The sequence below is a fragment of the Gobius niger genome, assembly GCF_951799975.1.
Source record: "Gobius niger genome assembly, chromosome: 11".
Classification (NCBI taxonomy): domain Eukaryota; kingdom Metazoa; phylum Chordata; class Actinopteri; order Gobiiformes; family Gobiidae; genus Gobius; species Gobius niger.
Window position 1 is genome coordinate 31,626,553 of NC_136862.1, and position 15,388 is coordinate 31,641,940.

The 15,388-nt window shown below is 43.7% G+C and overlaps 1 protein-coding gene across 1 annotated transcript in view; it reads left to right on the forward strand.

Moving 5' to 3' along the window:
• fstl4 (follistatin-like 4) overlaps positions 1-15,388 on the forward strand; it is a gene marked incomplete at its 5' end in the record, with an annotated part of 455,018 nt that overhangs the window by 359,681 nt on the left and 79,949 nt on the right. Inside the window, one exon of the mRNA XM_079566729.1 lies at positions 13,826-13,992. Coding sequence (XP_079422855.1) covers positions 13,826-13,992 — 167 coding nt within the window. The remainder of the gene's footprint in view (positions 1-13,825; positions 13,993-15,388) is intronic.

Sequence of the window (15,388 nt, forward strand, 5' to 3'; positions counted from 1 at the left end):
TAAAGACTTCACATTTTCCAGCCTTGGACTGAACAATATTTGGAAGATTTTTTTAGAGGGATTTTTTATTATTTAATCCCTAAGCCCCATTTATTGAGTTTTGAATGTCAAAAAATAAGGCGAGAATTTAATTTTTACATATTTTTCCACTAAAAACAGCTTATTTTAAAACCAATCCAAAATCCCCTGTGAAAAAGTCTTGGTAAGTAAGTGTTTTATTTGTCATCGTACAACCAAACAAAATAGTGTTCAGGTGTTAGTCCTGAGCCGCTGCGACTGAGCCTCCACTGTGGGCCAACCTGCCCCGCATGTTTTTGGAGGAAGAGGAAACCGTAGCACCCTGAGGAAACCTGTCGCCTCTGATCCTCTGAAACGGTGCAGCGCCTCCTGGGTTGGTTCCTGTTTCAGAGCGTGGTGTCCTGCACTGGTCAGCTCCTCCTCCTCCCTACAATCTTTCACCGTCTTCTGGGAAGAGCGTAGCAGTTCATCTGTTTCATTCTCCAGTGAACATCCATTAGCCAGAACAACAGGGATAGAAGGCATGTGAGTCTTGCCCGGATACCTCCTTTTTTTGTCCCTTTCTAGTTTCCTGTAGCTCCTCCTGTGACGTCTCCACTGTGCTGCAGGTGTGGGGGGCTCATGGTGCCCCTTCAGTATTTCAGAAGAAGAAATTTGTAGGTCTAAAAATGGCTTTAGCTTTAGGCCAGCTTTAGTCAACAATATCTACTTTTAGTTACAAAAAACTAAAGTTCTAGATTCAAGATTTTTTATTTGTCAAACCATTTGAATGGTTTGAAATGATCTTTCTCTCATCCTTGATTGTGGAGGGGGGCTGAGTAGAGAGGGGTGGTAGGGAGGACAGGGAGTTCAGCTTCCCGATGGCCTTGTGTATGAAACTGTTCTTCAGTCGACTGGAACTGACCCGTGGATTCCGCAGTCTCCTCCCTGAAGGCATTACCTTGAAGAGACTGTGTGATGGGTGCGAGGGGTCTGTGGTGATTCTGACGGCTTTGCGGGTGAGACGGGTGGACTACATCTGTGATGTGCACACCCAGGACCTTAGTGCTGGTCACCCTCTCCACTGCAGCACCATTGATGGTTAGAGGAACATGCTGGACCCGCGCTCTTCCAAAGTCCACAACAATCTCTTTTGTCTTTTCCACATTTAGAGAGAGATTGTTCTGTGTGCACCACATGGCCAGACTGCTCACCTCACTCCTGCAGTTTGACTCGTCTCTGTTGCTAGTGAAGCCCACCACTGTTGTTTTAGGTATTTCAGCAAATTATGGAAGGTCCATGGCCTCATTGTGAACAGGGCTCTTCCCTTCAGTCTCCTTTCTCCGCAACGTCTGCACATTCGTCCATCGCTCGGACTGGAACGCGGGAGGAGGTAGTGGCTCTGTCTAGCAGTTCATTTCAGTTCTGCTGTTCCTCACTCAAGCCCTGATTGTGGACGCCTGACAGACACTTGCTAACCTTCCCGTCACATTTTACCACAGAGCCATTATTAGCTCGTCACCGTTACGCCATCATCGTCATCACTGATGAAAACACCGGCGTAATCTAGACCAAACCTAACTGTAATGCATTCCAAAAGCATCACATAGAGTCTCACATCCATCAGAAACAATCCAAGGCAGTGACGGCGGTGATTCCTCTGCATTTGACCCACCCTCCTCCGCTCTCCTGTGTTACATGCTTTATCTTCCTTCGGCGGATAATCAGTCTTCAGAGAGCAGTTTCGTTTTACCGCCGCAGAGATTGATTGACTTGGGAGAATGTGTTTGCATATGTTCAGCCATATGGATCGGGATCCGTGCGTAACATAAATTCAGCGTGTCAGCATGTTGAGCTATGAATTATATATTTGCACAGAGCGGCGCCACCTGCGGAGACGAGCGAGATGCACTGGGTCATTAACAGACACTGGTCGCTCAGCGGGCGTCTCTCCGCGAGCCGCCGACTCGCTGCCACACTGCATGTTCGTCAGATACGCCTGAGATGAGCCAGGAATGGGATGAAACACTAACATTATGTCGCCTTTGAAGGGGGCGAGGATTAAGGAAGTGTGAGTGAAAGCGAGACACTGCAAGTGAATAAGGGAAAAATGTATTTAAGAGATACTGTATCAATTGCTGTACGTTATAAATATGAGGGGAAAAAATGTCTTGGATGTTTTTTTTAACTTCCGGCTCCCATCACATGACCAGAAGTGGGCAGAGGACATTCAAAGTTAAGGGGAGACACTGAAGGTCTCCACGTATCCAAGATCCCCTCCAAAAAAGCCTTTGTCACTAAAATACTATAATATAATTTTCCTTCACCTGAATGAAGGAAAGACTGAGTACATCCTGTTCACCCCGGACTCACCTCACAGTTCCCCCAGTTTTGGTCCTCCTACACCTCAGTTTGCTCCCGCCATCCGCAACCTGGGTGTTATTTTTGACAGCGGTATGATCTTTGACAAGCAGATAGGTGCAGTTGTGAAAGCGAGCTTTTACCAGCTAAGGCTCCTCAGTAAGATCAAGTCTTTCTTGTCCCGAACTGACCTTGAAAAGGCCATCCATGCCTTCATCAGCTCAAGGATAGACTACTATAACGCCCTCTACACTGGACTGAACCAATCACTCCTCAATCGACTTCAACTGGTACAAAACGCAGCAGCTCGTCTCCTCTCCAACACCTCCAGATGCTCACACATCAGCCCAGTCCTCCACTCTCTCCACTGGCTCCCGGTGGCGTTTAGGGTGGACTTTAAGGTCCTGATGTTTGTGTTCAAGGCCATCAATGGTCTGGCCCCGGCCGACCTCGCCGGATAAGTTACGGTCTACGAACCAGCCAGAACTCTGCGCTCCTCTGAACACACCTCCCTCGTCACTCCCAAGTTCAAATACAAAAAGTTTGGAGGCCGGTCATTTTTGCCGTGCAAGGCCCAAAGCTGTGGAACGCACTTCCGGTACAGCTTTGAAACATCACAGAGCTGAGTGTTTTTCACAAATCACATTTGAAGACACATCTTTTCAGAAAAGCTTTCGATACAGAGCCACCGACTCGACTGCTGTTTTTATGTGTTTTTCTATTTATTGTTGTCTACTGTGATTCTTGTTTTTATCCTGGAAAGCGCTCTGGGCACCTTCTGGTTGTTGTTGGGCGCTAAACAAATAAAGTTTTATTGATTGATTGATTGAATATGTCGACGAAATAAGACCATAAATTCAAACCTGGCTCGATCCATTATTCAGATTTTCAGATTTCGTCGCCAACATAAAATGACGGAAACACTTGCAATACATTTTTTCTCATATTCATGTCAGTAATCTACAGCAAAAGATTCAAATTGATATCTATAAATTTGAAAATGTTCCCTATTCACCTGCGTTGTATCGCCTTAACACAGAGAACTGGGCTTTGGAATGGAACCTGGGGCCTGTTCGCAGTGAGGCCAGAACATAAGCTCGGCAGGTTCTCGGCTACATTCAGACTGTGGGTTGAAGTGACCCCAATCCCCATTGTTTATTCCTCCCCATGTGACCTGCATCTGATCTTTTCATGGCATCCTGAACGACGCAGATGTTTTCGAATGCGACCCAGGCCACTTGGATACGTCCAAAATCTGATTTATCTGAACGGGCAGGTGGCATTTATCCGACACACGTCACTGATGCTCTGTAACGCCAGTCCTTCTACGGCAGCTTAGGAAAACAACACATGCACTTGTTATGACTGGAGTGAGGTCCACACATTGTGGGCCTGTTCGCTCAGCTCCAGATGCCTCCGAATGCCAGCAACGTCAACACCACACTTCTAATAAAAAAACATCTAGTGAAATAATAATCAACTATTTAGGGGCAAACTCCAGTCACAGAGAAGATCACTTGGAAGCTAGACACTTCTCTTTCACGATCACAAGTGTTTTCCCTCTCCTGCACGAAGGTGAGAAAAGTTACATGAATGAGAGCAATGGAAGCTTAACCTCTTAAGTCCCGCCTGAACCGAGCTTTACCTAAATATAAAAGCTTCTCGAAAGAAGTGTTTAAATGAAGACAAAAATGAGACAAAAAGTGTTGTTAACACATTGAGTGAAAAAAATGTGTTTTTTTTCTGTTTTTTTTTATTGCGAAACTAGACACCAGCTCTGTGATGAACAGAAGTGAAACAAAGGATCAAAAACTTGTGAAAAGTCACAATCTGGACATTTGATATATATTATTGCGTTTCTTTTCTTTCTTCAGCTGTAAAGCCCTTCTCTCTCGCTCTCTGGAGTGCGTTTGACAAGGCAGAGCGGCTTCCCGTGGAAAGATCAAAACAGTTGAGATTTTAATCAATGAGTTTTTAAACGGTTACAATCAGTCCAAGAACGGCTGAGAAACATCCTGTTAAAGTCTTCAATCCAGAACCAGGCTGTTTAAATGCACACGCCATAAAAAACAATCGATAACACACGGAGTTTCAAAATGTGTCAACAATGTTGTCCTTGAAAATTGACTTGAAACGAAGATATTTAGGCATTTGCCTCTTCACATAACGTTAGTGTCTGTCCAGAGAGGAGAGAGGAGTTAATCAGAAAGGAGAGTGTTGCATAAAACGTTCATTATCTCTGAGTCTAGAAAAAAAAGTGATTTTGATCAAAACTAGCTTAGATTTCTTAGGAACCGAGGCACGTAGAATAAAACTGTTTTCACCTACGGAGAGCTTAGATTCTCGTCTTTCAAACGAGCCATAGCATGTGCCCATAGCTATAACATAGAATACGCTGTGGTGGTACATATATCATGAAAAATGGTCTGGATAGTTGGCACTCGACAGCTAAATCCCCAAAACAGAGCGGCCTCTATGTGTTAAAATGCAACAAAAGAGCGACAGAAATGGGAGACAAAAATTGTTGAAAAGTGACAAAAATGTGACGAGAAATTGACAAAATGAGTGACAAAAACACAACAGAAAAGCCAAGAAAAATAAAACAAAATCTCCAAAAAGTGACAACAAAATATTTGTTCAGTTTTGAAGGTCTTAGCTTTCAAATGAGGCATTAGTCTGACCTAGCGGCTGCGAACCTTTAGATTTGGGTAAAGCTGAACTGGAGAAAATGCATTTGTCAAGGTTAATCGGATCGTGCGATTGTGTTTGTGAAATATCGAGGTTATATTGTGTAAAATAGTGATGGTTCAAATAAAGTCCGTGCGGAGGAACCCCGGGTGTTGTTGCCTTTGTCTTTCCCATCTGGTGCGATCTGAACTGTGGAGCTTGATCCGGCCAGACTCAGACGGAGCTGAAAATATAGTTTGATAGTTGATATATAGTTGATCCGTAATTTTGTCGGGCAGGAACGGAGCCGGCAACGGAGGCCCCTCGCAGCGGAGATCGGAGGATGATGGAATGTTTCTCAACAATTAAAATAGCAATTTTTTTTTTTGCTCTGGAGGTCGGGGCAGAGTGGAGCGGGACGAACACGGAGAATGTGGAATCTGGCGATGAGTGAACCTCCCTCTCCAAGTCTCTCTCTCTTCCTTCTTAAAATGGTTAGGTCCTTGATGTATCGTCTCCGTTAGCTTCCCACAACTTTAAAGGAATAGGCCACCGTTTTTCCATACTGAGATATGTTCTTACCTTAGCTTTGACGAGTTCTTTAGGACCTGTCTGGTCTTCCCCCGTGCCTTCAGTCACGTAAACACAGCACAGACGGCGTTAGCATTTAGCCTCTCCCTCTCTCCTCTATAGCTCCAAACCAGGTCAAGATAGAAGCTACCAAGCTCTTCCACGTTTTCCCTATTTAAATATGGTTACGTGAAGTGTTACACTACAAAGCATAATTATTATAATTTGGCATCCGCACAGTAAAATGAAGATTACTGCGCAGTAAAGTAAAGATTACTGCGTGGATTTCAAACTACTCCTGGTATTATTACGCCTTACAATATAGTTCCCCCTTTTATCCACTTAGAAAATCCACATTGTTTAATTTTGTGTATTATACTTTGTAGTGTAACACTTCACGTAACCATATTTAAATAGGGAAAACGTGGAAGAGCTTGGTAGCTTCTATCTTGACCTGTTTTGGAGCTATAGAGGAGAGAGGGAGAGGCTAAATGCTAACGCCGTCTGCGCTGTGTTTACGTGACTGAAGGCACGGGTGAAGACCAGACAGGTCCTAAAGAACTCGTCAAAGCTAAGGTAAGAACATATCTCAGTATGTAAACCGGTGGCCTATTCCTTTAACGTTGCCAGATCCGCGGCGTTGTATCACGCTCACTCCCTCAAGCAGCAGTCCGTCTTTTAATATGAACAACCTTACAAAGCCAGAACTGAGCATGGAGACCTGCAGTCTTTAAATCCCCCTGATTACTTTGAAAGAAGAATAAACACATTTGCTGTAGTTGACTCTCTCTCTCTCTCTCTCTGGTAGAAGATCTGACAGATTGTTTATACAAATGGAAGCTGTCCTGGGTCATAATTTGTGGTTTGCTCGTGGGCAGGCGAACATGGGGGGAGGATACAGATAATGGTCTTGGCAGCGCTCCGTGCTCGGAAACCTTTTTGTTTCACAGCGAATCAGATCAATTCAGATTCTGCCTCTTCCCTGTTGCCGGCGTTCCCTTCGATCGCGGTTCTGGAAGCAGATAGTGTTCCTTCATTTTTCTGCCTTTATCACCGCTGTATCTGGCCACTGTACGAGCGGGAGGCTATTCATGTCGGGGACTTGATCAATGTGAACATTTGCAAAAGGATGTAGATGCAGCAAAGATTGTGGGAACACATTGGGCCATTGTAAGATGCTTTGAGTGTTATTTGTCTCTTTGTGGAGTTCATTAACTCTGTGAGTGAGTGGAAGGTAGTGATGGGATTTTCAGCTCTTTTTGGCAAACCGGATCATGTGGATTGGCTCACCAAAACGAGACGGCTCTTTTGGCTCCCAAATGGCTCTTTTTTTTCCACAAAACAACAACTATAATCCAGAAAGAACTGAAAAGGAACAGAAGATTATCTTTTGTTTATTATAGCCACACTTTTAAAGCTGGTATTACCGTAAATTTTCTAATACTGGCCTGTATTCCATTAGCGGCCGGGTCTCTAACAGTGGCCGGGTTCGCGGCTGGCGGAGGCAAATTAAAGCCGGTCTCTAAAACAGGCCAGGGCTTTTATTAGAAACTATAGCGGTAGAAAATGTTAGGAATTTGTCTCATACTCGTGTAAATGAAAACTCACGTGCAGGAAGTAAACAAACGGGAACCCGGGCCGATGGGAAATGCTGCGGAGGAGCTGATCCGAGCGTAACTTTGACACAGATTTAGCCACTTTTCAAACCTCCTGTGACTATTTGTAGAAACAGGGAAAGCAACAAATGTTGTGTGACCCTCCAGGGTTTTAATAATGTCACCATTGCGTCTTCAAAGCACGTCCAGCTGCTCCGTGTGCAGGTCAGTCCCACGCCTCAAAATAACTCCTCCCATCAGCGCGAGCGTCTCGTCTTCTCTCGGGTCAGTCTCATGATCGATCACAAACACAAACGCTCCGTCTGAACTCGCCTTTTACAGAAGATAACAACAAATAATCCGGTCCACGGTAAAAACGAAACAGAAACCTGCAGTGACATTGATGTCAAAGCTCCGCTAACAGCAACGAAACACTTCCTGTTGTCCCGACAAAATAAAAGGCGTCAATGTTCCAGCCGCTGGGAGATGGTTTGAAATGTTACTTAATAAATGAACCTAATATTTTAGGTGCAAATGGACACAAATCTCGTTTTTCTTCATTTTCCTGTTTGTCCGTTTTGCTCAAATAGAAATAAAGGCCTGTCTCTCATAGTGGCCTGGTTCCAATAAAGGCCTGGTCCTAGATGCCCTTGAGTAAAATAAAGGCCCCGGCCTATATTAGAGCATTTACGGTAGTTTCATGTATGTGCTCTTTTATCTACAGTCACAATCCTTAGTGTTTCTAAGGACTGAGAGACCGGAGCACTGGACTAATATGGTGGTATTTCCTGGTTCTGGATATACTGCAGCTGTTCAGTGAGCAGGCTGTTACAGTAGTCCAACCTGCTGGACACAAATGCATGGATACGTCTCTCTAAGTCTGGCTTTCACACTATTCCTTTTTCAGATTCAGATTTCTAACCTGATTTTTTGGTTTTAGAGAGAGAGACTCAATGGGCCAGATCTCGTGGTCTCGTGGAGCTATGTACTATTCACCTCCTGTGAGGGGGCGTCACACGAGGAGGTGACTGCACCAATGGGGACACGGCTGACATTCATTTCCTCGTTTACATTGCGCTGTGTTCTTCCTTAAAGAGGGGGTATTCTGCTTTTTTCAACCACATAGCACCAGTCTATATCACACTACAATGATGACCAAGCCTTCTGTTGGTTTGTAAATGCAGTAGATTAGAATAACTGCCTTGTATAAAATGTCTCTCTCAAAATGGCTGTGGTGAATGTCTTGAAATAGGCCTCTGTCTCTTAAGAACCTCTGACCCTTTCCGACACGCCCACCACACTACACCCTTCGTGAAACAATGGGGCAAACAATGTTCATGTCTCGAGAGAAAAAGAGCTACATCGTCTGCTGTGGCGTGGATCGGCCCTCGATTGGCGTGAACGCTATCATCTGCGTTTTGAGACACAAGATCGGGCCCATGGTCTCTCTCTTTGTCTTTGTGTCTGTGGGCCAAAGGCAATGATCTCAGTTTTGTTTGAATTTAGTTGGAGAAAGTTGTGTCATCCGCGTAGTTGTGGTAAGACACATTGCTGTTTATTAGCTGACCCAACGGAAGCATGTACAAGTTGAATAAGAGGGGTCCCAAGATTGACCCCTGGGGGACTCCACTTTTTTTTTTTCTGAGACACAGTTGCCAGCTCCCAAAACACGCAGCTTCTTCACATGCTGGGTCCGGAAACATCCAACACCTGTGGCACCACCAAACCATTTCAGCCTTGGCCCCCAAAGTTGGCCGCGCTGCTGCCCCGGGAGCGGCAACTGTCCGAATGTGCTTTACGAATGAGAGCAACACCCACACAGAACTTATTCACATTCTATCGAGAGAAGAGTGGCACAAAGAAAAATATAGACTCTGCTTTCATTTTCCTGTGCCTGAATTATTTAGAGAGAGACAGAGCAGAAAAATTCCAATTATTTCCAAAGAACGTCAGTAACACCTTTTGGGAAATCAGAGGTGTGAGTTTTAGATCGGGGAGTGAGGAGACGGCGAGATATTTTGCTCTGGTATTGATTTAAAAGTAAAATCAAAAATTCAACTCACCGGTCATTGTTTACGCAGCTCCTTGTTCACCCTTCAAAAGTCAAACCATTTCAAAGACCTGCAATATCATTTGAAAGTTATCCCGCTTGTTTCAACTTTGGTCCAATGTTCTCGACTTTATCCAGTGCTTTTCAGGGGCGGACTGGCCATATGTCCATTCTGGAAGAGCACAGAATGGCCACCGGCTCTGGGGCCACCGGTCCCGCCTTAACCGAGCTTTACCCAAATCTAAAAGCTAAAAAGAAAAGCATCAAAATAGCGAGAAAAAGAGGATGGGTGAAAAGTCAACAAAAACACGACAACAAAGCAACAAAAAAAGTAATGAAAAAACAACAAAATGATGACCAATAATGCGGCCACTTGACAAGAAGTTACAATCACTTTTGTAGGTCTCAGCTTTCAGGTCTCAGCTTTCAAATGAGGTGTCCAGTCGAGAAGCTTTTAGATTTGGGTAAGGCCAAACTGGAGAAAATTCGCTCCGTTAAGGCGGGGGGGGTAAGTGTCACATTTACGCTAATTTGGGCCAGGCTGGTCAGAGTCCAGGGCTGTTTTTCTGTCCCAGTCCGCCCCTGGATCCAATCGTTTCAAAGGAGTTCAAAAGGAGTTCGACCCTTGTATGAAATGCAATGAGTGGGTCAGTTCTGAGCAGCTCGGCGCTGAGAAAGTGTTTATCGCGGTGCCGTTGATTTGCCAGCGCGCCGTCGGCTTGCAATGGTGGCTTGTATTTTCCTTTGAAGACAGACCAAAGCAAATACACTGCAAAAAGTGCCCTACTAAAAACAAGGAAAAACATCTTAAAATAAGACAGTTTGCATTTTTTTTATTTCTAGAATATTTTTCTCATCATAAAGCAAGAAAGAAACACTAAATTTAGGCAAATAAATAGCTGGAATTAAGCAAATGTCCTCAGAAAATGGAATCATTTAAGGAAAACATTGTTATTAAGTGAAAAATTGTGGGTATTTTACTTAAATGTTGCTTGATTGAAGTAAAATGTTCTAAATTACACACATTTTTGAGCAAAATGTTCTTAATAAATACTAATATTTAAGGAAAATATTGCCCGGAGACCCGTCTCCATGATGTGGAGCCAGGCTGATGGTCAGAATCACCTGGCTGGAGGATTCACCTATTGTACATGTTTTTAGTGGTAGGGGAAACATACGCAGACACGGGGAGAACATGCTCCACACAGAAAGGCCCCGTCCTGGTGGGAATCGAACCCAGGACCTTTGAGCTGTGAAGCTGAGGCTCTAACCAAAAAAAAATTAGCATGTTTTTAGCAAATATATCTGAACAAGAAATGGCTAGATTTTATTTCCTAAAATAAGAATTTTTTTCTCAAGAAAACTTTGCTCGGCAAAACATTATCACCATTATTACCATTATTACCAGACATGATGTATCTAAACCGTATCATCAACGTAGCGCCCCACACTGCAAAAAGTGGATTCTAAGCAAGTAAAAAATGTCTTACTTTAAGAAATAAGTTCTTATTTTTTCCCTAAAAAGTAATAATGTCTTGCCGAGCAAAGTTTTCTTGAGAAAAAAAAATCTTATTTTAGGAAATAAAATCTAGCCATTTCTTGTTCAGATATATTTGCTAAAAAACATGCTATTTTTTCTGTAACAAGAAAGAAAAACTTTTTGAATCTTCTTCAGTTTTAGACAAAGAATATTTGTTCTTATTTTAAGAAAAAATAAGAACACAACAACTCTTGATGTAGGAACATTTTGCTCAAAAATGTGTGTCATTTAGAACATTTTGCTTAAATCAAGCAACATTTAAGTAAAATACCCCCACATTTTTCACTAAATAAGAATGTTTTCCTTAAATTATTCCATTTTTGAGGACATTTTGCTTAATTCTAGCTATTTATTTGCTTAAATTTAGTGTTTCTTTCTTGTTTTATGATGAGAAAAATATTCTAGAAATAAGAATTCTTAGCAAGAAAAAAATGTTGACCCCATTGGCAGATTTTTTCCTTAAAACAAGACAAAATGTCTTATTTTAAGATTTTTTTCCCTTGTTTTTAGGCGGGCACTTTTTGCAGTGCATGAGCCTTTGTGTGACGTACGGGAGGGATTTTCGATGTGACCGGGACCGCTGTCTGTTTGCATGGAGATCGTTTGCTCGGACGCACTCTTTCTGAGTTTTAGAGACTATGTGAGAACACGAGCTGTCACAGATTAGCTGCTCACAATAAACTTACGACGTGGTCAGGTTGGTCAAGTCGTCTCCACTGAGCCTCTGTGGATCCTGCATCTTCTAACCCTGCGATCTTTCACAAAGACTTGACTCAGATGTGGTACTTCAGGCTTAGAGAGCGCGCTGTCTCGATTGGTCACATATCCGTGGAGATCTTCACATTTTTCGTATTAAACTGAGATCCAGTCTATTTATGACGCCTCAAAACATGCGCCGCGTTTACGTAGAAACACGCCATGTCTGCAGTTTTTTCCAAAGGCCGATCGTTTGGAAAATCATCTTGAAATGTTGAAATAAACCTCAATGTGAGACTTACAAAATCTCTGGGAAACTGTGCCCTCCCTTGAGCCACGATGGGAATAAGATGGCTTAAAGTTTGCCTCAGGAAGGGCATCTGCTCTGAAATAATTCTTTCTTTCACCTGCTCCCTGGCCTTTTACCCTCTCCCTCCGCTCCATTCCCTCGCTCCTGCGCTGACGTCTCATTCGCCGGTGTCTTAAGAGTCCCAGAGCGACACCCGACGTGTGCTGCATTCAGTAACCCTCCCCCCCCCAACGGATTGTTCCCTTCACTTTAAGGTTCCTTTTTTTTTCTTTCTCTTTTATCCTTTGCAGTTCCTTTGTGACATTTTGCACCGTTCTTTGGCTTTATTCCTCCTAATCTGCCTTTTGCGATGACGCTCCCTAATACCGGCTCCGTCTGTGTTCGGCTTCTCCTCCGTTTTCAAACAACGCCTCGTGAATGTCAAGAGCTCGAAGTCATTTTGGCATCGTGTACATGATCACTTTACAGCGTCCAAACTGAACAATATTCTGAGGATTTTTCAGAAGGATTTTCAAATATCTAGTTCCCAGCCTGTTTTATTTTGCTTTAAAGGGACTAGACGCGGTCGCTGTATCGGTCTGTCGTGGTGAAGAGGGAGCTGAGTCTGGGCAAAGCTCTCGATTTACCGATCGATCTACGTTCCCACCGTCACATATGGTCATGAGATTTGGGTAATGACCGAAAGGACAAGATCACGGAAACAAGCGGCCGAAAATTGCCTTCGCAGGGTGGCTGGGCGCACCCTTCGAGATCGGGTGAGGAGCTCAGTTACCCGGGAGGAGCTCGGAGTAGAGTCGCTGCTCCTTCACGACGAAAGGAGCCAGCTGAGGTGGCTCGGGCATCTGTTCCGGATGCCTCCTGGTCGCCTCCCGTGGGAGGTGTTCCAGGCATGTGCTATTGAGGCCTCGTGGAAGGCCCAGGACACGCTGGTGGGACTATGTCTCCGAGCTGGCCCGGTGTCGCCTCGGGGCCCCCCCAGAACAGCTGGAGGAGGTGTGCGAGTTTGGGCATCTCTGCCTGAGACTGCTGCCCCGCGACCTGAAAAAAGCGGAAGAAAATGGATGGATGGAACTAGATGCAAATTGTCAAATTTTTATACTCACTACTGCCACCTCAGGTCATACGTGTAACTGCACCTTCTTTATTAAGCTCGTGCATGACGGCACTTCAGACCCGAAGTAACAACTTTCTGAGTGACAGTGCAGGATTTTAGAGGCAGTTGTGGTGAACAGGTCTGAGCTCATTCTACACTTCAGGACATGGCTGGAACATGTAGGGGGAGGAAAATACACACAACATTTTTAAAGTCCGTCTAGTTCCTTCTAAAGGTGAAATTTGTGTTTTTTACAGATTTTTTTCCAATTATATGCAGCTTACTCTAAAAACAAAACAGATCCAAAATCCGCTCTTCTTTGCAACGAATGTGTCAACTAAAAACCATGAAGAATATGAATAAAACCATACATTTAAACCCGGCTCAGTCCACAATAATAAACGTTTCGTTCAAAAACTACTTTAACAAATTCAACAAAGTTGAATGATAAAAAAATAACGGAGAATGCTAACATGATGCTTCCTGCGTTAGCATTGTTCTGCTGAACAATCTGCTGTGAATAAACATAAAAGTGTGAGGCCACGCCCCCTTCTATGACGCGATGCCGTCTGTATTTATGTCAATGGGAAATGAGTCAAACTGCTCTGGAACTTTACCTCTATAAAAATGTGTTCGTTTATCCGTCTAAATAAGTAATATTTTCAAAGCATTAAAACCAGTCAGCACTTGAAGTATCAAACATGACATATTTGGTTGTCGTTAAAGCTCTCACCAATCGACCTTTCCCAGCACTATATAATCATAATATTGTCATTTCTTATGTGGAGACACCAGAGTTTCTTTCTTCTTATGCTTTACAACATCTCCACCTCAGGAGCGCCTGCAGTCTCCAAACCTTCCAGTCTCGTTTTCATATTAATCAGGTTTTGTCAACATCTACTTCTGAGAATGATTACCTGACGTCCTCTTCTGTTTGTCCTTGCAGAGGTGGTCCAGCTGACGTTGCCGGAGGAGCAGCGGGTCAGCGTCTCCACGGTAACGGTGGGGCTGAGTGCAGTGCTGACCTGTGCCATCCAGGGCACGCTGAGGCCCCCTATCATCTGGAGGAGGAACGGCATCGTGCTCAACTTCCTCGACCTGGAGGACATCAACGTGAGTGCCGTGCCAAAGTTCATTTAGGACAGGGAGGAGTAAAGTCCATTACGCCTGAGGGGAGACTTTTCAGGCAAACAAGAGGTTTGTGCCAGAGCTAAGAGCCAGTGAGGTTTGTGCTAGTTTCCCTCTTGCTTAATCTACGCAACAAGCTGCTTTTTTGTTTTGTTTTATCCCATTTTTGTTGCAATTCAGCTGCTCACAGAATTACTGAATGGCTATTTTTCTAATTCCCCAAAAAATGGAAGACTTGTATGGTCACATCTGATTCATCATATCAATCGCAAAGTCTTCAAATGTAGGTAAAGCAGCCCTGAGATATGTCGCGTTCACGTGACGTGTGTGTTTTCTTACGTGATGATGTTTAGTAGCCACTGGATGTGTGTCCAACCCCACAAAAAGCAGAAACTTTACTCATTATGATTTAGCATTTAGCTCAGAGGACATTTTTATATGCCAGTTTGTGTCTAAAGTCAAATCTCAAAAGGTCCGTATATGATTTCTAACTAGCCTTGACCTCACCTAAATGTGGTCAATGGTTACATTTCATGTATTATTTTGCTCTTCACCAGATAAGTGGTATGGAGCACAAACTTAAACACGCCGCACTGACAAAGTAAAATACTAAATAACACACTTCACTGACACAGTGGGAGAACCCCCTTTAAGAAGCACCCAGATTACAGACAACAGCTGAAAACATCTGGATCGCTCATAATGTGCGATGTTTGATGGCCAATGCTAACGGCAATAGGAAAAATAAATTAGGCTCACAGACTCTGAATGTTTGTGATGGCTCTCATTCGTCCAGGGAGTATCCATCGTAGCTAGAAGAAGAAGAAGCTAAATCATTGACTGGGTTTTTGGTCATGTTGAGGATGTTTCACTTCTAGTCACAGAAGCTTCTTCTTGGCTCTTTTGGTCATAAAAAGACACTTTTATCCAAACTTGAGAAACAACAGAAATCCAGTCTCAGTAGATGGGACGTGGGGGGGACTGAGGCACACCCTGTCTCCACCCTATAACGCAGGGGTAGGCAACGTCCGGCCCGCGGGTCAAATCTGGCCCTCCAGCATAGAACCATTGGCCCTCAAGATGATTTTGAGAAATAACTACACAAATCAGGCGTACTTTAACCTCTTAACCCCTGCCTTAACCGAGCACATTTTCTCCAGTTTGGCTTTACCCAAATCTACAAAGCCTCTCGACTGGGGCTTACAGCCTATAGGAGTAACGCCTCATTTGAAAGCTAAGATCATCTAAACTGATCTATGATTTTTCCTCACGTTGCCTTCACTTTTTTGTTATGTTTGTCACTTTTTTTTAATGCTTTTTCATCATTTTTTTGTCGCTACTAGAAGCTTTTTAGATTTGGGAAAGGTCGAACAGGAGAAAA